The following is a 25843-nucleotide window of genomic DNA, read 5'->3' as shown; positions in this document are numbered from 1 at the left end:
GATCCTTGGCCGATGCTTGATTCAGTGTCTTGAATACAAACCAAGGACAGAACGTTACATCATGCTGCTATTCTGCACTGACTCAAGTATGCAAGTGCTTTGAATTGACTTGACTTATATGTGTACGTCCTTTCCACAGGAATCAAATACATTGGCATGCAAATGTTTGGGCACCCATGGTCAAAAATGTTCATTACTATGAATAGCTAAGAGAGATGGTCTGGTTTTCAAGAGACTTAAAGTGATTGTTTTGTAATTTCAGAGTTTACAGTATGAAAATGGCGGAGTAAAATGTCCTGAAGAAAAGCCATACCTGGTCAGTACCTAGTAACTCCTTTTGGCAAGTATCACAGCTTGTAAAGGACCCTGGTGAGATTCTTGAGCCATCTTTCATGCCCTGCTCTTTTGAGGTCTCTCCACACTATGACAGTCCTGGCAAAACCTGTAGCATGCACCTCTTGAGGTAGTCCATTGTGGATTCTGAGGTTCTGTGGATCTTCAGCTTTTTTACAGACAGTGTGATCAAGTCCTTCCTGCGTTTAACAGAAATTCAGCATGCTTTTTTCCAAACATACCTTTAACAAAAAAGTTCAATTTTAAATTCTTCATTTCAGTATTTGTTTCCAAAATGCATCAGATTTGTTTGGATGTTCCTTTGAAAATTAGAATTTAGTGGTGAAGGTTTTCTACTAATCTTCTTATTTAATAGGTCATATATGTGCAGGTGTTGCTGCACAGTAGAACAGTGCACCACCACTCCGGAATCAGCCAAATTGTCCAGTCAGGTGGGGGATTTGATTTGCTATTCTCTCTTATGGGCATCTCTCTTACAAAGCTTTCTTGGTTTTCACTTTACCTTAACTTGACCTCCACCATTGCTGTTAGTTGCTTTTCCATAATTATATTACTAACAGAAAAAAATGGATTTCTGAAAACACTGAGTTTCTGAGTTTCAGAGGTCTAGGCAGCTGCTCAGAGGACCCCAAAGCCAAAGCAATTTCAGGTCTGTGGCTGATGATTGTTGAAAAAATTTAACATTTGAACAGTAATTTGGAGCAGGAGTGCCTACACTATTACATGCCACAGTATGTTATTACATCAACAAATTGCTGGTACTGTAAGCACCCAAACCCCTTAGGAATCAATAGGGTGCATTTATCGGTGCGTCCATCCATCCATCCATTCACCCATCTATAAAATTGTTGATAAAGTTGATGTCATTTTCCCTGTGGAAATAGCTGTGCACGTTTGAACCAGGTAAATCAAATGCAGTAAGACTGGTTGAATGAAATGTGCATACTGTATGTTACTTCACCAGATCAGCTTTCAGCTGACCCCTCGCTGAAAGCGAAGCGAAGTGTGGTGCGGAGTTCATCCTGAATGAGACGTGGCATACTCACTGCTCTCCTGGCATAACAGCCGTTGGTATTAGTGTGGCTCTGCCGTACGAGCTGAAAAGTCATGAGCAGGAAATTGGAGAGGAGAAGCATCTGCAGGCCATTCCGGCCTAATACCGCTTCCAGATCCTTTACAGAGCCCACATGGTGAGAGCATGCGGCACAGGGCACGGCCACACCTTATGAAGTACTATTGTTATTGTTACTTTATCAGTGATTATATCACTTCTATTACTGCTGTCAATGATTATAGTATGAATTACATTTCTATCATTACTAATACCACAAATTAACCACAATAATAAGGACTTTATTTACACTACACTGATCTTGCCAAGATCAAATGTCTAGATCCCAGCCACACGAAAATATATGTATAAACATTATGTAGAATATATACATATGTATTATATTCTCTAAGGTTTGTTTGTCGTCATTCATATGTTAAAATATGAATTTATGGTTTTAGTATGAATTTGTTTATATTGCGTTTCAAAGAAGAGAAAGAAAAATACATGACAGTAATAGGAAATGATGAAAGGAGTAAATACCTGAGTCTTTACCTAATGGTTATGCCTTTTGCGTAGCTCGGGTCAGTGATTTTCATAAGTAAAAAGTCCCTTTTTGACCACAAGTGAGAATAGCGGTCCAAGCGGCAGCCGTTGTGTGCGTGTGCGCGCGCCTTTTGGACTGTGTGAGTGATTGGTATGTGCTAGTAAGCAGTTGGAATGGTGCTGGGTTTTGGACAGAAAGCCAGAGTAAATTTCCATCGCTCCAAGGAGAAATCTAGAGGACAAACTACGCCTGTGCAGGTTCACATCTCTTCTCCTGCAAAGGCCCTTGACAATTCATGCATGACATCGCTTCTTCAGGCCGGTTTGCAACGAGATGGCTAAATAATTTGGCAGATACCCTTGCTAAGAGCATATTCAGCAATATGTTAACCCAAGTTTTGGCAGAAAGGTTTTGGAATCGTTGAACTAATCTCTAGTGTTGAACCAGTGAGCCTTCTTCATGGCACACCTTCCTCTCGCTCCAAACACAATGGCATAGCACTTGTGTGTGTGTGTGTGTGGCTGGTGGCTGGGTTTTGTATTTGTGCATATGTGCATAGAAATGTTTGTGTAGTGCTTGTCTGCCTGAGAGGACATGCAGTCATACTGCTCATACTGAGCAAGATTATTTTTTTAAAGCAGGCAATCTACACATTTCTGCTACCCATGAAAATGTAAACATTCTTTCTTAAACAATTCAACTAAAAGCAGCATCAGCATAAATTAACCCCTTGTTGACTTGAACCAGGTGAGCTTTCCTAGCTAAATACCTAAAATAAATAAATAGCCCATAAATTAAATATGATCTTTTATAACATGAAAAATAGAAAAAAACGTTCAAATCCAAATGAATCAAAAGTTTAGGCACCATACAGATTCAGGAATTGGACAGAAAATGGCAGAAATCACAGCTGAAATGCATTTAGTTCTTTTGCAGAAGGCCTGGAGTTCTGAGATACTCCTGTGGTGTCTTGCTGCACAGCCTGTTCAGGTCTGTTTTCTGTGACTCTGAGGGGCATTTTAGAAGCTCAGGTACTCCATGATGAATTTGAAAGTAAAACCTATCTGGGTTATCAATCTGCATAATCGAAAAGTTGATAGCCACAGTTGTAATTTGCTTCTTATGATGACTCTTCAATGAAGATTGTTTGTGGAAGCAATGCTGCACAGTGGAATAGTGCACCAACCCCCTTCACTCAGTTCACCTGTCATGCAGGTTCTTGGCAGTCATATGGTGGCCATGGTTTGTCTTTCTTACCAGCAATTGAGCTGTTCTCACCAAGAGTTTTTCCTGGATCACATCTTGAGATCTGTGATCTCCTCACATCTTGACATCCACATAATCCCTGAACTACCATTTTTTAATAACAGTCCCCACTGTGGAAACTGAAGCTCAAAAAACACCTGAACCTGCTTTCCGTTGCCTTGTGGGCTTGGTTACTTTTCCTGTTTGTTTTTTTTATGAAGCTTGGAAGTTCGATTCAGTTGATGGTTCCTGATTACAGTGGGTGACCATTTTAATTTCATCAGTCCACAGCACTTGTATCCAAAGTCACCTGATATGTGACAGGACAAGGTCACAGTTAGGGTTTCCTTCCTCTGAGTTTTTTATGAAGCTTTTCTTTCTGTACTGTAGTTTTCAGATCATTAGACAGATGCTTAGAGGAGACTATGTTTGAGGGATGTTGGTGCAAGATTTGAAGAGGCTTGGAACTGTGATTTAGTTAACTATTCGTAATTACAATAGGTGACATGCCTCAGGGCTGATGGCTGATTGCTTAATAAGGCCTGGTACCTTACGCAGGCCTGACTGGAAAAAGTTGCTCAAATTTCAGGTTCCCAAATGTCTGCATAGGACTGTGTATGTTTCACAATGGCTGTATTCTAGCCACCAAGCTCTGGATTAAACATATCTTAATACAATGCAAATTATGTGGTTAATACACACAAATTGGTGGTCAGATAACACTTATGATCAAAAAAGTTATTTTCATGATGTCTTCAGGACATGAGAGAATAACCAAAAGTATGCTTTTACTCAAATCTGTTGAACTACATTTTACTACATTATCTTATGTTCTCCCCTGTGGCATCTACATCCAGGATGTGTGTAGTGTTCAAGGTCCTGACATTGCTTAAAACCAATTGTGTGTGTTTCTATGTGGGTTCACTCCCTCTGTGCAAATGAATGAGCGTGTGTGTGTGTGTGTGTGTGTGTGTGTGTGGACGAGGCAGAGAGACAATAGCTGAAAGTGCTGAGCTTGCTGTGCGGGGTTTAGGCTCTAGCCCTCTCCTCAGACTACGAACCATTACTCAGTCATTGATGCAGTCAATACAGATGGATCATCCCTCTGCCAAGCTGCCACGTGGAGGCCACAAAGTGCCAAAACAACCAAAATCTCGCGGCCCCTTTTACAATAACAACGGAGAACACACCCTCCAGTAGAAAGGCATTTATTGCGCGGCCTTATGTAATGACAACAGTGCACTAAAATACATGACAATACAAGGATATTTCAATGACAATGATGTCACACATACTCCACAACTAAACTACTTAACCCATCCACTGGTGGGTGCAGCCTTTAGTTCCTCACTCTACTAATCTACATAACCGACATGGTAGTTTTATAGGACATAATACATGGTACGTAATGGGTTAACTGAATATTAAGCCTGCAGTTTAAAGGTTAAAAGTATGACTCTACTGGTCCAGCTTGCTCTGTTCCACTAAGACAGCATCCCTAATGTGCCTTAATTCTTTCTCTTATAGGTAAACTAAGCGTTCAGACACATTTGGTTCCAAATGTCATTCGTGAGTCCCTCGGACAATGGGGCAGTGATTGCATTTGATGTTTAGTAGTCATAGTTCCTTCCTCAAAAGGAAGTGAAACGTCATTCATGTGTGAGTCAGAGTAAATCCCTTGATAAAGTACACTGTATGTCCAGATGTTTTCAGACAGCCCTTCTAATAAATACATTCTGCTGCTTTAAGATACAGACATTCAGCTGATGTGAAGTCGAAACTCTGTAGAAACTCATTACCCTACCACCACTGGGCTGCAAATCAATTAAACCGTGTTCTCTGGAGCGATGGAGCCCCCACCGGACATTTTGGGATGAACTAGAGAGACGGGTGTGATACTGAATGACAAATCATCCAACATCATTGGGGCTGAGCTCAATCAAATCTTGACAGCAGTGTTTATAGGGGCTGTTGCTGCTGCAAAAAGGAGGAGCAGCTCCGTTACTGTGAACAGTTTAGTGAGTAGAAGATGAAATGATCTCCGAAATGCTTTAAGGTTAAACTTAAAGGTTTGTGTTTTGTTTGTTTTTGTACAATTTTGAAGTGAGCAAATGAAAAGGAGCATCATGCAAAAGTTTGGGCACCCAAAGATATTTTGGTAACTATCTCAGATAACTTTCACCAAGAAAGAAAGATCTTCAGGGAGCTTCTGGAGGGGTGCTGCACTCTTCTACTGTGCAGCAATACTTGCACAAATATGACCTTCATTGGAAAACCTTTTCCTGCATCCTCACCTCAAAAAAACAGCATCAGACGTTTTGATACATTTTAGAAGGTCCTATGTGTCATGCCTGGTTAGGCCAGACACCGAGGGATGAACACTCGTAGAGATGGATCCAATGCAAGTACTTTTAATAACAAAAAGTGTTACAATACAAAAAGTAAATGAAAGCAAGCAATGCAGCAACTAAAGGGCTTAAACAGCAAAGCAACATAAACTCGACAACCAAACGGGCGAACACAAAAACACACCTGAGACCGGGGGGGGGGGGGGGGCTCGGGGAGATGAGCTGGGTGAGCAGGATAGGGAAAACGGGGAAAATACAATTCCCAGTGCCTGTGGAAACACGTGAGCCAAACAGCGACTACACAAAACTGGATGGAGAGAGCTGGGGAACCAGCCACTGAACCATAAATGGCTAGGCCGACCAAACCTGAAGACGCGAAGTAGAAGAGGGTCGCCTAGCTGGAGCGAGAGTCGAGGATATATCCAAGGAGCGAGCGAAAGCACCTCGCTTAACCCAACGATCGAAGCAAAACTGGCCTAAACACATCGTGATCCGTGTGTAGAACCTCTCGGGCTACCTCGAGGCTCTAAACTTACAATCCAAATCTTGGCGAGGAGCTCAGTGTCCAAGCTCCTTAAGTACCCCCAGCCTCATGTGAAACACATTAACTAAACAAGATATGAGAGCTGGGCAAATTAGAAACACACATGAACACAAACAAACTGAACCAAACACATGAACATGAAACAAGAACCGAGTCAGTGAATCAAAACAGGAACGGAAATACAACAAAAGTCCTCATGTAAGCCTGTGGGCGGCGGCGATACCGAGGGGCTGACACTATGGACCAATTCATTGAATTCATCAGCTTGTAGCAATTTCTGGCTGCAATGAGCAAAAAGTTTGTTCAAAGGAAAAGGAGCAGAATTTCATCAAAAGAACGTCTCTCCAACTGAACTGGAGTTGGTTGATCATACTAGGCTTGTGTTGCAGCCGGTGGCAGAGGGACAATTTCAGTGGTGGAAGGAAGAATAATTTCAAACAAATACCAGCAGTTTCTTTTTCACCTCATCTGTGAAAAAGCTCCTGCAGGATAATCCGCAATGGGCTATCTCAAAAGGCACCAGCTGAAGGTTTTGCCATGACTCTCGCAGTCCCTCAAATTATAACATCATTGCAAAGACCTCAAAAGAGCAGTGCAGCGAGAACTAGAAGACTACAAGGAAGAATGGGCAAAAATCCCCCAAACAAGAGCTGAAAGACTGTTAAAAAAAACCTTTACAAGATGTAATACTTGCTAAAGTAGGTTACTGCTTATGCAGCCTTTTCCTTGTTTACTTTGTAACTGTGAAAGAAAAATAGAAAAAGGGCACAGTAACAGTAACTTTGAGCTATTTCTTGGCAAAACTGTCTCTGCTCTGTTGTCAAAACAGTGAAGATGTTCTACTAAGGAAGCGCTGAATGTGTGTGTTTTGTTTTAGTGGAGGAGTTGTGATGGAAGAATTGGACAAGCTGGAAAACCCTCTTACACACACAAGTATAGCATGAAGGCCATCCGTGCCTGACTCACAGTGTGGTTATGACTCAGTCTCTCCATGAGAGTTTACACTAAAGCTCTTCTTATTCACAATACATGGATAAAATAAGGTCCGTCCCTGTCTCTGAGGTTGACTGCAGATTGCCAGTTTATCAGGCCTTTATTATCAGAAACACCTATCCTATATTGTAGGCACACTGTAGGTTTTTACAGTTGCTACCTGCAGCCCATCCATGGCTCTGTACAGTGAAGTGCGAAGGTTGGGGTCAAACCTGGTCAAAATTTCTTGAGGAGAAGAAGACCTTTTTTTTCAAAAGGTAAAAAAAAACACAAAAAGTGGTCAGAGCAAAAGTTTGGGCACCCTGCATTGTCAGTTCTTTGTATGTATTACAGCCAGAACAGTTCACCACCACTCCAGAGTCTACTGGTTCTTCCTGAAGATCATTTGCAATCAAACAGGGCTTTGTTTTGTTTTGTTTTTGCCTGTCTAGCAATCCTACACGCAGTTCTCTTGCACAGTTGTCCTGGTCTTCCAGACCTAAGCTTGACCTCCACCATTCCTCTTAACTGCCATTTCTTGTTTACATTACAAACTGAAGTAACGGCTACCTGAACATGCTTTCCTCTACTTTCTTTTTATAACCTTCTCCTGCTCTGTGGGCATGAGTTATTGTAATTTTAAAGTGCTAGGCAGCTGCTTAGAGGAGCCCATGGCTTCTTCTGGAGAATTTGACAGAGCCCTAGCAAGCTAAATAAGGCCTGAGACTTTGGTAAAAGTTATCTGAGAGATCAAGTCTCTTAGGGTGTCCAAACGTTTGATGATGCTAGTCTTTTTCCACGCTAGACTTTTACCAAAAATACTAATAATAAAAAAAAGAACTAATACTCTAACTAAAATGTTTGAAAATCGTTCAGAATCTTACAGAAATTTGGACCAGTGGTGTCCAAACTTTTGCATGCCACTGTAGGTTGATTAAGGGTGTATAACATGTAAATAAAGTGTGGGAACAGAGATTCTGCAGATTCTCTACAAATCAACATCTGGTCAGTGGTGGTCCTGTGGTTGTCCCTATATAGCAGGGCTAATGAATATTGTAAATGATGATGGGTTAGAGTCATTACAGGCCAACTGGACAGTATTTGGCAGGTGATTCTGATGAAAAAATGGCCTATGAATGCATCCATGAAGCAGGTGTTTGTAGTAAACTGGCCCCTTGTCGTAAATGCAGTAATATACTTTGATAAAGGCTGAATCTACAGGGTTTGAATGCCCTCTCTTTGTAGAATGCCTTGGAGATGACGGTCCTGTTTCATAAGAGGTGGTGGGTGTGTGGAGGCTAAGCTGTGTGCTTAGTGCAATACAGGACTCTGGGTGGATCTGGGCTGAATATTAAAAGCAAAGCCTGCCTGCTCACTGGGCTGGTGTGGTGTTGGGATATTGAAAGAAAAGCTGGCTGCCTCTGTGGTGACCTGCTGCAGCTTTGGGCCAGCTGTATGCTTCTCTCTCTCCACACCTCATTCAAATGTGAGCATCATTCAGTAGGGTTTTAGTATGTATATATATATATATATATATATATATATATATATATATATATATATATATATATATATATATAAAACCAGTGTATTTTTATTGTAGGGTATATGTCGATTCAGTTGATTTACTTTTCAGTTCTAACAAGGCAACAGATTCTTATATCACAATAACACAAATACTTGTAACACAAAAACTAGTAACACCCAGCCAACCACATGGGGTACCACAGCAACCACTTGGCAAAACCCCCCAACAAGGTCGGCTGCAATCTACTTTAAACTATATAAATCAGCCATTAAGGTTTTCAGATTCTGTTCTATGGACTGACGAAACAAAACCGGGCCTGTGGATCAGCAGCATATCTGGAGGAGGAAAAATGTGCTGAAAAGAACACCCTGTCTATAGTGAAGCATGGCGGTACCAAATATCAGAACATCCTAAGAGAGAACGTCTAGCGTTCATCTGAGGACCTTGGACTTTCCAACAGGACAATTATCCCAAACATATAACAAGTCCACCAAGGCTTGGTTTCAGAAGAAGTCCTGGAAGATTCTGGAGTAGCGTCACAAGTCGCCTGACTTGAACCCCAAAGAAAATCTTTGGTGGGATTTGAAGAAGGCAGTTGCAGCAGCAAACCCAAGAATATTAGTGGACTAGAGGCCTCTGCTCATGAGGACTGGTCTAAGATTCCTCAGGACCGCTGGCAGAAGCTGGTGTCTGGCCTTGCATCGCATTTGCAGCAGGTCAGAACAGCGGAAGGGTCTCTACTAAGTTCTAAAGACTTGTAACGAAGGAGTTGAGAAGGTTTGTAATATAAGGTTTGCTAATAAACGTATACTTGTGATTTTACCCCCAATGTTATATATTCAGGAAAAAAAATAACAGATTCTTAAATACTAAAACCCATGTTGAAGCTCGTTTCCTGTAGAGGATTAACCTAATTACACATATTTTAATAGTCATTTGAGTGGGATGCCTTACCTTGCTATATATTATTCCTTCATTCATTATTGACCTCATTCATGAACTTTAATGCAGTATTTTTTTCATTGCAGTCTGCAGAACAAAAGAAAGCCAAGTAAGGAACTGAATGCTATTGGACAGCTAACGTGAGAGTCGTTGAACAGAAAATGAGGAAGTGAGAGGAATGAAAGGAAGAGGGAACCTTTCTCCGATCAACTCATGCAGAGAGTCTTCAGTGCACGGTTTATTCATGCCGTTGTCTTCAGTGTGGTCTCACCTGAGAAGACAGCTGCAGGTTAACAGCTGCATTCTGGATTATTTGCATTGCAGGCATTTCAATACATATCTGAATACATTAGTCTATAATGCATAGTTTATTACAGTTGAAGGTTTCCATGTGATTGTGCAGAGAACTACCTCACTGTTGTCGTCTTCTGCAGAGAACTATGAAGTCAGTAGGTCTGATTGCTCAGGATACCTTTCAAAGTCTAATAGGTTTGCTCATCTGGTCTGATCAGGTCCTTCACATTTAATTATTTTTATTTCTATTATTTTTTTGTCCAATGTCATTCTGTTGGTTCAGCTTCAGGAAAGTTCACTGTTGCTCATTCCTGTCATTTTACAGCTTCAGCATTTTACAGCCCAATAATCCTCCTGAACGTAGCTAGATGCTCTGCTGCAGCTCTGAAAGAGGACCTCAGTGCTGCAGGAGATTTTACAGCTACTCCCATTTCTCCTTGAGTCATTGCTTCATTAAAGTAAGACTACTTTGGGCTTTAAGATGGTTTTTTGCTCCCTCCTCTCTTTCTCTCTGTGGCCCAGGGTTACATAAGTCCTTGGCACTTTTGATGCCCCACCTCCTGAAAACTTCACATCCTATAAAACGGGCCTGAGCGCTCTGAGCTTTCTGCAGAACCTGGACTATCCATCCATCCATCCATCCATCCAGCCCAGCAGACAGCAGCTGCTAAAGCCTCGCCGCCGAGTGGAAATCTCTCCAGAAAGTGTTCCTTCAACTCAGGCAAGTCACTACAGCCAGTCTCTCAGGGGTCTTTTCTGAGTGCGACGGAGCGCAATTATTTTTTTATTTATTTATTTTTTTTTATTTTAATTTAAATACACGTTAAATGTATGAGTTTAAGCTTGAGTCTTCATTATTAGCTCATTATAATAAAAATAAGAATTATTATTATTAATACTACTACTACTACTAAAAGCACAGCAGCTAAACTACTGAAAAAGGTAGCTGCTAGCTGGAAGAAAGCAACATGGAAGATGTAGCTAGCTGTAGGAAGTGACTGGCTGACTGAAGGCTGCTCTCTCAGCAGTGCAGTGAGAGTTAGCGTGACTTTGCTCGAGCTGGTCTGAGGTTTGCTCTCGGCTCAACACCGCGCACTTCTTACACAGCCTTTCCGTTTCTTACCGCAGACTGCTTTTTTGAGCGTGTCGGCGCGGGCGCGGGCGCGGGCGCGGGCGCGGGCAGCTGGTCTGTCCATCCGCGCGGTGTCTTCTCGGTATGACTCACAGAGCAGCAGCGGCAGCAGCAGTAAACACGGCGCTGTTGGGGCCGTAGTCGACGTAGTGCCGAGATTCTCGTTGGATTTAGGTAGCTTGAGTGGACTCAAGGGTAAAAAAAAAGAAGGGTGAGGGTTAATAGGTCCTGGCTTTCACGTGAGAAGATCTAGCATATTGTGGTGAGGTTGAGTTTTGCTGTTGGCGAGGAGAAGTCGTGAGAAACTTACTGAGCAAGTGCACCAGGGTCTGTAGCTTATGAGGGTAATGGCTCTTGAATTCCTGAAATAGGAAGCTGGTGGTCCTTCCCCTGCATTGTTAAATAAAGAGTTAAATAGGAACCGTTTAATAGGTTTAGCTCTGCGGTCAGCCAGGCTTTCGTGTAATATGACATTGTGTGTGTGTGTGCTGTCATATACCTGTGTATAACAGAGCTCCTGAGGGGATGTGATGTATGTGTTGTTGTTGTTGTTGTTGTTGTTTTTGTTTGTTTTTTGAGCAGCAGATACTATCAGATCAACACCCCATAAATATCTTACCAAGAATAAACTCACAGATAATTATTTAGCTACAGCATAACTGCATGATGGTGCTCAACTGATATTATCTGATGCTCACCACATAGTATCTGGTGCTCACCACATAGTATCTGGTGCTCACCGCGTAGTATCTGGTGCTCACCGCGTAGTATCTGGTGCTCAACTAATAGTATCTAGTGCTCAACTAATAGTATCTGGTGCTCACCACGTAGTATCGGGTGCTCAACTGATAGTATCTAGTGCTCACCACATAGTATCTAGTGCTCACCACATAGTATCTGGTGCTCAACTGATAGTATCTGGTGCTCAACTGATAGTATCTAGTGCTCACCACGTAGTATCTGGTGCTCAACTAATAGTATCTGGTGCTCACCACGTAGTATCGGGTGCTCAACTGATAGTATCTAGTGCTCACCACATAGTATCTGGTGCTCAACTGATAGTATCTAGTGCTCACCATGTAGTATCTGGTGCTCACCACATAGTATCTGGTGCTCAACTGATAGTATCTGGTGCTCAACTGATAGTATCTAGTGCTCACCACATAGTATCTGGTGCTCAACTGATAGTATCTGGTGCTCACCACATAGTATCTGGTGCTCAACTAATAGTATCTGGTGCTCACCACGTAGTATCTGGTGCTCAACTAATAGTATCTAGTGCTCACCACGTAGTATCTGGTGCTCAACTGATAGTATCTGGTGCTCACTATGTAGTATCTGGTGCTCACCTGATAGTATCTGGTGCTCACCACGTAGTATCTGGTGCTCACCACGTAGTATCTGGTGCTCACCACATAGTATCTGGTGCTCAACTAATAGTATCTGGTTCTCACCACATAGTATCTAGTGCTTACCACGTAGTATCTGGTGCTCACCACGTGATATCTGGTGCTCACCACGTGATATCTGGTGCTCACCACGTAGTATCTGGTGCTCACCACGTAGTATCTGGTGCTCAACTAATAGTATCTGGTGCTCACCACGTAGTATCTGGTGCTCAACTGGTAGTATCTAGTGCTTACCACGTAGTATCTGGTGCTCACCACGTAGTATCTGGTGTTCAACTGATAGTATCTGGTGCTCACCATGTAGTATCTGGTGCTCACCACGTAGTATCTGGTTCTCAACTGATAGTATCTGGTGCTCAACTGATAGTATCTGATGCTCACCATGTAGTATCTGGTTCTCAACTGATAGTATCTGGTGCTTACCATGTAGTATCTTGTGCTCGACTGATAGTATGAGGTTCTGAAGTGATATTATCTGGTGCTCACTATGTAGTATTTGGTGCTCACCTGATAAAATCCGAGGTTCACCTTTTTTTTTTTACCTTAAATAAAAATACACCACATCCCTTCCGGGGTGTATGTATATATATATATATATATATATATATATATATATATATATATATATATATATATTTGTATTTTTTTTTATCTTCAGAAGTATCTTCTGTGATTTTCCACTGGTTTCCAGTATGATTTTGGAATATTGATTGTGATTGTTCCAGTTTAATCTCTGCTAATCTTTCATGACTTTCATAATGTATTTTTCAACACTGTGTAACTGCTATAACAACTACCTCATACCTGTTAATAAGCCCCCCCCCCCCACACACACAGCTGCTAATAACTGAGAATATAATGAGCTGTGTTTACCTGTTCAGGTGCACACATGTTTGTCTCTCTCTTGTGGTCCCAGTGGGTTGTGAGGAGACCCTTTGGGGAATACAGGCAAACAGGCATCTGACATGCATTTGATGACTGATTCTGAATCATCATTTTCTTTATGAACACAGCGCTTGTGTGTGTGTTTAGTGTGAGCGGGACGTTTCCCACGCAGCAGTAACGTGTTTGGGTTTACAGAACCATGGTGTTTCACAAGGAGTTCCAGACAGCAGGGAAGGAGCCTGGCCTGCAGGTGTGGAGAGTGGAGAAGATGGACCTAAAGCCGGTGCCCAAGCAGCTGTTTGGAAACTTCTACACCGGCGATGCCTACGTCCTGCTCTACACCACCCCTGCCCCATCCTACTCCATTCACATCTGGCTGGGTCAGTCATACGTCTCAGACACCTCAGTAGCCCTACAAAAAGTCATATATTTAAAAATTATGAGCAAATTATAGTGTATTGTTTTGTTGTTTTGTTTTTTTAATGGGTGGAATTAGGTCTGTCTATCCGAATGGCAGCTTATCTTTAGCGTAAAAACATGTCTCTAAAATGGTCATTTTATACATAGATGGCCAGTCTGTCTGTCTGTCTGTCTCTGTCTGTCTAAGCCAGTCTAGTTGTTTGAGTTGTTGATTGGCGTGTGGTTGGTTCTGCAGGAAATGAGTGTTCTCAGGATGAGAGCGGTGCTGCCGCCATCTTTGCCACGCAGCTGGATGACTTCCTGGGCGGTGGACCAGTCCAGTTCCGCGAAGTCCAAAACAATGAGTCCCTCACTTTCCTCGGCTACTTTAAATCCGGCATCAAGTATAAGGTACCTCATTCCCTCAGATTGTTTTAGATGAACCATAGAAAGCACAAAGTGCCCTTAAAAGGTCCATTCAAGTCTAACCTGCTGTGTTTGTACTTGGAAGCCGTTAAGATTTGCTGAATCAGCATCAGGTCAAACGCCATTGGATAAAACCCTTTCATTTGTGTGGATGTATTGGATCTGCTAAGACTTTAGTCCTGTTTAAATGAGCATGTGCAATGTGAGTCAATTGCACAAGACCTGAAAGTACTGAGTACTGAATTGTTTAATTTTCCATGCTGCACTTCTCCTGACGTTTTAATCAAAATACAACCTGAAGTTAAATGTAAATGCAGAGCTGTAAGCCGAGCTCTAGCTTCCTCATTCCGAAAGCGTGACCAATGCTTCTGGTTATGGAGACTTTCCTTCTTGTGATGGAAATACTGTTTTTTAAACTGTATGCGAATGTGATTTACTGTTCTGCTGTGATGGCAGAAACCATGGGTTTTGTTTTGGGAGGGCCTCCCATTTTGTCGCTGGAGTAAAAATGCACTACCATGTCATTCTTACATGGTTTTTTCTCCATGCCAACCATTTCCATGGTGATTTTTCAGAGGGGTCACATCTGCTTTCGGTTTCTGTAAGGCTAATTGGGCTCCAAAAATGGCAGGGGAGTGCTTTTGGTTTGGAAAACACTCACATGCACACACGCTCATGCAGGAAGCCTTGTGGAAAATATGTGTGTGTGTGTGTGTGTGTGTGTGTGTGTGTCAGTTTTACTGCACTGTTCATGTCCCAACTCTGTACTTTCCTTTACAAGCAGTGTTTTGTCTGTTTCCTGGATAAAGAGAATAGAGATTTTGTGTGATAGGAGTGTGTGAATAAGCCTGCACTTGTGCGGCTTACTGTATTTCTATCATTTGTGTATTGTTGCACTGTGCACTGTGAGTCGCCAGGTAAGTTATATATCCTGTAACTCACTGGCCATTTTATTAGAAACAGACACCATATAGGTTTATAGTATAGAGGCCTAAAGCCGTGGCCTTAAGATTGCATAAATGGGCTTGGGACCATAAAGCCACCAGTTCTGTCCCCCAAAGCAGGAAGAAATGAGGGCGGGGGACTGAAGGGACAGGTTCTGTAACCTAAAGATCTAAAAGCAGGCTTGAGATCAGAAGGCTACTGGTTTGATCCACTATACTGACAGGACACAAGGGCGGGGGACTGAAGGAACAGGTTCTTTAGGTTCTATGACCTCAAGATCTAGAAGGAGGCTTGAGACCCAAAGGGCGGTGGTTTGATCCCCTAGATTGGCAGGAAACAAGGGCGGGGGTCTGGAGGGACAGGTTCTGTAACCATGTTACTACCACTTTAGTGTCACCACCCAAATCAGTGTAAACATGTGTAGAAATGACAGGGTCTTCTTCTTCTTGATGAGTTATTGTAAACACAGGTCACATGTTATTAGCCACTGACGTCTCTCTTCTCTCCACACAGCAAGGTGGAGTGGCTTCTGGCTTTCAGCATGTGGTGACCAACGATATGAACGTGAAGCGTTTACTCCACGTTAAGGGGCGCAGGGTGATCCGGGCCACAGAGGTGCCACTGTCATGGGCCAGCTTCAACCGCGGAGATTGCTTCATTATCGACCTGGGCAAGGTCAGGAACACTGAAGGAACTTCTGGCATCATGAGCTCATTTTCATTAGGGAAAGCAATAAGGCAATAAGGCAAAATTATTATATCACAATACTTAATGCCATTTTCACAGTAATGTCAAATGTATTTTAATTCAAAATGTAATTAAACAGGACTAATTATGTTCTGTGATGAAACATGCAGTTAGTCAGTGTTCTTTAAATACAGTGTTCTCTTTTATATAACACTGATGTCCTCTTTTCTGCATAGAAAATATGCTACAAAAGAATATCATTTACGTAGGGAAAACAATAATACGTAAAGTGAATATAACAATGAACCACCTAAACCGTGGTATAACCCATAATTCAATTAATAACCTTAAAAGAACAGTTTGGTGAAAAACCTCATTGATTAAACATGATTTATCACGTACCCTCGATGCAGTTGATCCGCTAAGCTATGTTTTAACTTAATGCAGGTTTGTAAAGCTAATAATGTAGATTTATGCATGTATTAGTCTAGATTAGATTGGTGACCAGTGTTTGTAAGCAACATTAGCCGAGCATCCACTGTTGTAAAATATAGAAGCATGCATATCTTGATATCAAACATATCTTGGCATTTGTGTAATGTGATGGGCCCCTTACGGTTTACAATAATTCCTAATAAAAATGGTGTTATGTAGTTATAACATAATTATAAGAATTAGAAGAAGAGTAAACTGACGACTTTATAGTATAAATATTTTATGTTTTTTTTTGTGCTACCAGGATATCTACCAGTGGTGTGGCAGCGAGTGCAACCGCTTTGAGCGTCTGAAGGCATCCCAGGTGGCCATTGACATCCGTGATAATGAACGGAATGGACGGGCCAGGCTGCAGATGGTGGAGGATGGCTCCGAGCCACAGGCCGTCACTGATGTGAGACTTTATTAAACACAGGCCAGAACAGAAAGACGGAAACTATAAATATCCCTTAACAGTAAACAAAATACACACACACACACACACACACACACACATATATATATATATATATATATATATATATATATAGCCTCTGGGTTTACAGTCTGGCCTCAGTTAACCAGGCTTCACTGGGTAGAGTTTATCTGCAGGAAATGGTTGCTGATGCCCTGCGCGAGACTGAGACAGGAAAAGTTTTTGTTCATATCTTGTTTATTTTTAGGTTCTCGGGCCAAGACCTAACATTCCATCTGGAAGTCCTGATGACGAGGCTGTGGAACGGGCAAATAAGAAGGGTGCTCTGTACATGGTAAACAGTCGTCCTGCTTACATTTGTGTTAGAGTTAGAGAGAGAAAGATGGTGTTGTTTATATTTCATAAGGAGGATGGACTTCTAATTGTGCTTTGTTTCTCCTTTTGTTTGTCATTGAAGGTTTAGAATTGTTGCGGTCATTCACTTGCATTGCATAATCATTTAAACACAGTTTAGTTCATTTCCTACATTAGTTATACAGTTTAATACTATTACATTCAGTGTACATTCTACACAGCAAGTCATCAAAAATAATGGTTAATAAAACCGGCAGTTAATAGCTTTGTGTGTGTGTGCGGTAGGTTTCTGATGCTGCAGGTTCCATGAAGGCATCAGTGGTTGCTCAGAGCAGCCCCTTCAAGCAGGAGATGCTCTCTCCTAGCGAGTGCTACATCCTCGACAATGGTATCGACGGCAAAATCTTTGTGTGGAAAGGTATGCAGAACTTTTTGGTTTTGTTTTTGTTTTCAGATTTTTCTAACCCAACTCTCAACCTGTTGAAAGGAGTAGTGAGAAATCAGAGATACACTAGTCTCCCATAATAGCATATGAAGAAAAAAAAATATACAACCTCCATCACACTCAGACATGGCATGTTTTAATGTTATTATTATAAATGATTCAATTAAATAGATTAGATCAAAATTAAACATGGATACCCTTCAGCATATATATATGTATGTCATGCATATCTTGTCTCACAGCTTGGTAGTCCCCTTCTTTATCTTTTGTGCCTGGTTTCCTCTGTGTCTTCTACTTTATCAGTTTTACGATACTTAGGTTCTTTATCTGGTCTGTTTGTGACCGCAGTATCACTGTTGACTGGATATTTTTTACAGGCATCGCTGTACAGTCGTAGGCAAAATTTGGACACCAAAAGTTTTTTGTAAATTTTAAAGCACATTTTCTATACATTTGCCAATTTACCAATTGAACAGTTTAGGATATAACATATATTACATTCAGCACATGAACTATGCAATGAGAAATCAATAATTTGACCAGAGGAGCCAACACTTTTGCTCTTGACTTCGATAGCATATAAACATTTTCCGACTTTTCCGACTTTTTAAATCTATTAAATTTAAAGGAAATCCTGCATGAGCCACTTTTCTCTAGTGTAATTCACTCTAATTCACCCCACAGGTCTGGATTGGAAACTTCCCTGACTGTTTGCTTGAACTCTGAAATCAACTACCTGAAAACTGTATTTCTGACCTGCTGGTTATGGTTTAACTCTCAGGTCCGACTGCCAATGCAGCAGAACGCAAGGCAGCCATGAAAGCAGCAGAGCAGTTCATCAGAGAGAGGAACTATCCTAAAAACACCCAGGTAAAGATTTAATCACATGTCCTGCCTCATGAATCTAAGTGACAAAAAACGTCCCAGGTTCTCAGATTCAGCTGCTTATCAGGGCCTTCACTGGACCACCTAGGGGCCATTAGGACTAGTTATGGGACTGCTGCATTATATAGTCATAAATAATCATGATGGAAATTCTTAGTACATGAAGCATCTGTCAAGATAATGCAATTTCCTTCCATAAAAATAGATTTGAGCAGAAGTACAAATGTGTGTGTGTGTGTTTAAATATATTTACAGCTCTGGAAAAAATTAACAGACTACTTCATTTTTTATTTCTTAAATTTGCATCTCTACGTGTATGGCAGCAGTTTTATTCCAGGCATTTTATAAAACAAAGCTGAGTTACCTGAGTTTGCAGACTACGAATGGCATAAAGTCACCCAACAGCAATGTGAAAGACTAGTGGAGAGCCTGCCAAGACATCAAAGCTGTGATTGGCTGTCAATGTTATTTCACCATACTGTGAAACTTCTTTTAATTATAATTATTATAATAATATTATTTGCATCATTTGAGCAGTTGTCATTTCTGCAAATAAATGCTCTAAATAGCAATATGTGTGTTAATTAATTAAAAAAAATATATATATATACAACCCTCCTTTGACAAAAAGAAGCCAAGCTGATCTGCCTGCCCTGTTTGTGATTAGATTCAGGTGATGCCAGCTGGAGGAGAGACAACTCTCTTTAAGCAGTTCTTCAGTAACTGGAAGGATAAGGAGCAGACCACAGGCCCTGGGAAAGCTTACAGCATCGGCCGGATCGCCCAGGTGGAGAAAATCCCCTTCAATGCCTCCAGCCTTCACTCCAACAAAGCCATGGCTGCCCAACATGGCATGGTGGATGATGGATCAGGGAAGGTTCAGGTGAGATTGAGTGCAAATTAAAATAATGCTCCATCCCGGTAACAGATGGGCACAATTTGTCCCTTGCCCTAAATATAGTCAATCAGCCTATAGGTTTGGTGTCACTTAGGTTTTACACAGGACTTATGTAGCTAACAAGCTACATAATAGGCTTATGTAGCTAATATGTAGAGTCATCTACTCATTAAGCTCTTCTCAGACTGTGTGAAGTCTGTTAAAATCAGGAAAACACTGTATAGCTGGGTCTTCTCAGGTTCTATTCTTCTAAATAAGGCAACACAGTAGGTTTATAGGGATTATAGGGACCCTAGGGATTAAATAGTGACATGTCGCTTGTCTGCTAATACACAGGATGCTCTGCGTACCATGCCCAATACCAAATTAAAAAAGTAGCACTGGGCTGTTTTCTCTGGAGTGATAATGCTCCATCTGTTACCTTTGGGATGAGCTAATCATCTGACTCCTCACGTCGCTGAACACATTCAAATCCTTACAGCAATGTTTCAACATCTAGTGTAAAGCCTTCCTTGAAGAGCATCCCTATCCCTGAAGAGAAGCAGGTGGATTTCAGGTGGAGAAACTTTTGGACATGCATCTACAAAGCAACTACAGTGTTAATATTGGTTTCCCTAATCTTGGTTACAGGTGTGGCGTGTCGAGGGGGGGGACAAGGTTCCTGTGGACCCCTCCCATTACGGGCAGTTCTATGGAGGAGACTGTTACCTAATCCTCTACAGCTACCACCAGGGGGGCAGAGAGCAGCATATCATCTATACTTGGTGAGGAACTCCAACCATAAACCACATGACTAGATTGCATTTTTCCCTCACTGACATTTTTGACCGATTGGCTGATTGATATTCTTGATGGACGGCTGTAGGCAGGGCCTGAAGTGCACCCAGGACGAGTTAGCTGCCTCAGCCTTTTTAACAGTTAAACTGGACGACTCCATGGGAGGATCTCCTGTCCAGGTCAGTCTTGTCTTTATACGACGAATAAAAGAATGTGTGGGAAATTCAAAGTTTAAACTGTCTTTGAAATTCTACTTGATTTTTATTTTTGGAGTGCTAAATTTCACAGTGATGTTGTGTCATGATTTACAGGTGCGTGTCACTCAAGGCCAGGAGCCGCCTCATCTAATGAGCCTCTTTAAGGGCAAGCCAATGATCGTCTTCTTGGGTGGAACTTCAAGAAAAGGCGGCCAGAGCAGGACAGGCAGCACACGTTTGTTCCACATTCGCCAGAGCTCCACCCGTGCTACACGTGCTGTGGAGGTCAGCTATGCCAAAAAACAGCTCCAACCCAGTCTCAGCATCATGCTAGAAATAATTTAGCTGTTTCCTATTATTATTGTTATTATTGTTTCTTCTTTTTTGTTTGTTAAGTGACTAATTACATTTTGAGAGTTGCTTTACAATACGTATGTCATGATACTGTATTTATATTTAAGGCATTTGGCAGATATTTATTATCCAGAGATTACACATCATTGGTAATTGGTAAATCTTAGTTCACCACGTAGAAGGCAGCAATATGTATGAGCTATTTTATACCCATAATTAATACACAACCTATATACGAATTAATAAGGAAAGTAAATATGTTCACAAGGGCTCAAATCATGTATGTAAAATTACAAAAATACAGTCAGAATTAAAACAATTAATTACTTCCAATTTACTTAATAATGACTTATTACTACTTCTGAAAGTGTCCAACTCTACTGAATCATTATAAATACTGCAAAGCAACTTAAATATCCCCTGCCGTCCTTTTCTTCTTCCTCTGACTGCTCAGGTGGAGCCCACTGCTGCAAATCTGAACACCAATGACGTGTTTGTGCTGAAGAGCCCTGACTCCATGTTCATGTGGAGAGGAGTTGGTGCCACAGAGGAGGAGCTGGCCGCTGCCAAATACGTCTGCAGCTTCCTGGGAGGCAGCCCCACTGAAGTGGTTGAGGGGAAAGAGCCAGGTGGGTGACTGTCAAAGGTCACATTCACAAAGCTCCAGACTGTTTGGGATGTTTAATATGTTAGATTGGTACTGAGCCTACACAAGTGTTTTTTTGTAAGCAAGCAAACTCACCTGAAAGCTTAAAGATTGTTTGTAAAGCTCTCTTTAACCCTGCTCTGGAGAGTTTAGATCAAACACACCTGGCTCTAATATTCTGATTGTCAGAGTCAGGTGTGTTTTATTAGGATTGGAACTAAACTCTACAAGATGGGAGATCCCCAGGACTGGAGTTTAGAAGATTTGGTTGATGGTCACTGTATCCTTTTACCATATGCTGGATTGATTGAGATGCCTGGGGTAACATCACTATCTCTCCCTCACTCAGCGGGGTTCTGGTCTGCTCTTGGTGGAAAGAAGGAGTATCAGACATCCAGCAGTCTGCAGAAGACCGTGAAACCTCCCCGCCTGTTCGGCTGCTCCAACAAGACTGGACGCCTCATAGTAAGAGCACAGAACAGGTTTCAGAAGGGAAAATAGTAGTGTAACGGCTTCCAGACATGTTGTAATCAATGGCTGAGGCTACTGCCATAATTCAACCAAACACACTTAGTTTTCGCTCCATCAAGTGTAAAGATGTGGACAGATTTACTCATTTTGTTTGTGGTTAAAAATGATGAACTTGAAGATAAACCTTAATTTATTTATAGTTTTTTCCTGATTTGTTAACTGTCCTCTGTTGGCTGTGCTGAAGCCCAATGAAGATTTATGAGAGAGGCTGAAAACGGGCGAGTAAAGAGGTGCAGGCAATGACGGCAGATGTGGCAATGCAGCGACTGTGATAAAGATCTCTAGTTGACTGCTTATAGCTGTAAGGTATTCTATGAAAACAGCGGGCTTCAATCATCATATCTTCCTAGGAATTTTCTTTTTACTTGATTTGTTGTGAGAGAAGTTCTTACAAAAAGTCTACATTAGATTCATGATGGGTTTTTAACCTGCAGAATTGTGTACTCTTATAATTATGGATCCCATTGTCCTCCAAATCTAAACAAATCCCAAACATGAAAACACTGGTGAATGGCAGAAACTTTATGAAAACTTTATGTCAGTGGGTTTTAAGATCATAATAAATAAGGCCCCATGTTTTGATTTTGTACCTAGAACTAAAAGCAGTGTAGTCATGCAGCCTTTCTATAGAATGTTATATTAACCCTTAGAATCCCGAGCTATTTTTTAGCTATCATTTTAGTCATTTGTAAATGTGACTGTAATCTATAATCATAATATACAGTATAATCTAAAGCACAGTCATGCAAACGATTTTGGGTTCTAAGGTCATTTGGATAGAATATCTGCTGTAGTCATTCATAAATCTGAATGTGTATCAACGCACCTTCTGTAAGATCTTACAGATGTGGTCTGCTACTGTTGCTTGCGCAATAACTGCAATCAAGTCCCCTAAATCTCTCCTTCTCTTTTGCTCTTTCTCTCTCTCTCTGTCTCCCTTGCTCTAAGGCGGAGGAGGTTCCAGGAGACTTCACTCAGGCTGATTTAGCCACTGATGATGTCATGCTACTGGATACCTGGAGCCAGGTACATCAGCACATACCATCAGATCTCTGCCTCTCAGTATCTGCCATATTTCAGTACAGAGGAAATTTTGCAACGTCTTCTCCCCCCACATACACATCCTGTTATCTCAGCGAAGTTTCCGTTGTATCAAAGTCACTATTTTAGTCAGTGTTTTAACCGTGCCTTCTTCCTCCTCTCTCCTCAGATTTTCATCTGGATTGGCAGTGATGCCAACGAGGTGGAGAAGAGTGGATCCGCTAAAATAGGTAGTGTATTAATGCATGTTCACTGATGAGATGTGTTGTATGTAACATAATCCAGCCTATACTTAACTTAACTAATATAACTAACCCTCTAAATTGTTCATTATTCCTTAAGTTAAAGAGTTAAGGAGATTTTTAGCCCAGATGTAACCAGCTAAGACATGTCTGGGGGCTGAAATGAACTATTTATTTTATTTCGCACTGGAGCTAAAAGGCCAATAGAAACTCGCCAGTTAGTCTCAGCTTCACCTCAGGGAGCATCTGATGTCTTCATGGAATTCATGTGTACATATCTCTGCGCACTAGAGTTTATCAGTTGAATTGGAAATGCGGTCTTGCTAGCAGTTGCCCACTCTGTGCACCATGAGCCTTTCAAAAATCATTGAACTGTACCCCTTCTAATAAATGCATTCAGCTCCTTAAAGTTGCACCCACAGATATGCAAATGCACACGCACACACACAGCTTGTCCCTGCAGAGTTTCGGTAGAGAAGTACTGTCTATAGAGTAGGACTCGCTGAAGCAGATAAATGTAAAAGGTGAATTGGGCTGTGGAGCAGAGGAACTGTATCTCCCAGAATGATGCTGCTTCATCCACCTCTTTTGGGATGAGTTAGGTATCAGGTGGGATAGTGATCAGCCAACATCCTGACCTCACTAACACTCTTGTCGCTGAATGCAATCAAATCTTAACAGCAGTGCTCCAAAATCTAGTATAAAGGCATCCCTGGACAGTAGAGACAGTTACTCCCAACAAAAGCAGAATAACCTCTTTTTTTTAATACCCTTGATTCTGGAATAAGCTCAATGAATTAGCAGGTGTCCCAATACTTTTGTCCAAACATGTAATAGGTGATCAGCTATATTTTTGGGGTTGGGGGTTAAACTTTTCCCATAATAGAAGCACAATTATCTAAAACACACGTTCCTGTGTTCCTCTCTTTAGCCAAAGATTATGTGGACTCTGACCCGGCTGGCCGGCGTGGCACCTCAATCACCACGATAAAGCAGGGCTTTGAGCCACCCACCTTCACAGGCTGGTTCCAGGCCTGGGATCCCAAAATGTGGGACACAGATCCTCTGGAGCGCATCCGTGCTCGATTCTGAGCACACACACACAACCCCCTACCCTTCCACCCCCACCCCTCTTGCATGGCTTCCAGAATACACCCAAGTGCTCCTTTTTGCTATAGGCTGAGTCTGGTACTGCCTGAGAGGGCTTATAGTTGCACAGTATACAACAGTACTGTGCAGTAACCACTGTATGCACTGTACGTGTTTCAATACCAGTAACATTTTTGGGGAAAGACATATATATTTGCTTTGCCTTACTTTTTATGCACACTAGCTTTTATACACGTTATTACATACACAACTTTTTAGCTGAATTTACGCCAAAGCCAAATACAGGAACTTGCATAAGAAGTGATATTTTCCTTCAACTATCTGACATGAGAATGTGACCTTCATAGTAATGGGCATTAAAAAAAACTGTTTTAATCAATTATCAAAATGTTGAAATGTCCTTCAGTTCAGACACGGTGTGTGTCAGTGTCCCAAAGTCATCCCAGAATGTTCATACCCTCCACTGACAATGGCTTACGCATATGCAACGTGATGTGAGGTTTCTGAGACCAAAGAAGTAGACGTGTGCTGGTTCATAATAAAACATGCTTTTTTGAAGCCGTGTCTCATTGTCGTTCCTTCACCACGACTGTTTTTAAGGTCTGGAATGTTGGGAATATACTGGGAATATTCCGAATGCCGAGGTGAAACATTCTGAACGGCAGTATTGTTCTTGATTGATTCTACATCTGAGCTCAGGTTAGCAGCAGGAGTGATGTACAACACAATCCATGAGAACAGATAAACAGAAAAGTAAGGGCGGCACACCCAACAATAAGAAAACTGACAAAGCTCAAGAACAAGAAATTAAACAAGACCTGGAAACATCAAGCAGTGCAGGACAGACAGGACAATCATGGCGAACAGAGGGTTTAAATACAACAGTGGTCTCCAGCTCTTTTCCTGAAGAACTAGCTTATCACAGACCTTGGCTCCAACCCTATGTCAACTCACCCAATCTAACTCATTACTGCCTTCGGAAGATCTTGATTGGTTGAAATCTTGAAATGGGTTAAAACCTGCAAGACCAGGGTTCAATCAAAAAAGACAAGACACTGGTGCAGGATATATATGGACAGGACAGGGCCAGGCAAGGCAGGGAACCAAAACAAACAGAGACACATGGCAGGAGGTGGACATAGGGAAAACCACAGAAACAGTGAAAAGACGGTGCCTGGAGAGCAGGGAGGGTCAAGGGCCTCGGTTCTCTAAGTGGGCCCCCTCTCGGCTCATCCGGGGTTTAAACCCGGGCCTTTTTTCAACCGAAGCATGAATCATACCAATCATACAATCCCATGTTAGGGCTAGATCCTCACGATTGATTTATAAAAAAATACATACTTATTTGATAATAAGGGCCAAAAAAAGGGTTCCTTTATTTTTAAGGTTGTTTTTTTGTTGTTGTAGTTTTTTGAGGCCGTTCTGGAAATGCTACACTTCACAAATCCTGCAAAGAGTCAAAGTCCAACCAGAAATGTGCCAGACACCTAGCAGATGTGCAACCTGCTAAGGGACATCTAAAGAAATCCCCAGTGTGTTATTTATATATATAAGAGCTCATAAAAAAAAGCCCATCATATGAGACAGCCCACCTATTCCTCAGTCGTATTATTAATATATAAGTCTATTAAGAGAGGCTAAGCCTGCAGCCCATGTTTGCTCCACGTGATAGGACTGAGGACTAATCATGTAGTATCACACACACGTGGGTCGTTCTGCTGAGTCTCTTCACGGTGGATTACTGA

General features: G+C 41.6%; 1 protein-coding gene across 1 annotated transcript; it reads left to right on the top strand.

The window, feature by feature from the left end:
- The first annotated feature begins 10402 nt into the window (after window positions 1–10402).
- On the top strand, window positions 10403–24656 carry scinla (scinderin like a). Its single transcript, XM_072684033.1, has 17 exons — window positions 10403–10546; window positions 13447–13631; window positions 13907–14061; window positions 15535–15696; window positions 16448–16597; window positions 16866–16952; window positions 17258–17390; window positions 18199–18287; window positions 18970–19185; window positions 19831–19964; window positions 20066–20156; window positions 20289–20459; window positions 20983–21157; window positions 21524–21639; window positions 22654–22731; window positions 22916–22976; window positions 23920–24656. Exons 2-17 carry the CDS (start codon window positions 13451–13453, stop codon window positions 24078–24080), a joined length of 2160 nt encoding a protein of 719 aa, XP_072540134.1. The 5' UTR covers window positions 10403–10546; window positions 13447–13450; the 3' UTR covers window positions 24081–24656.
- Window positions 24657–25843: the final 1187 nt, after the last annotated feature.

This window comes from Salminus brasiliensis, chromosome 7 (genome assembly GCF_030463535.1).
Source record: "Salminus brasiliensis chromosome 7, fSalBra1.hap2, whole genome shotgun sequence".
In the NCBI taxonomy this organism is placed as follows: Eukaryota; Metazoa; Chordata; class Actinopteri; order Characiformes; family Bryconidae; genus Salminus; species Salminus brasiliensis.
This window is presented reverse-complemented; position numbering and strand designations above follow the sequence as displayed.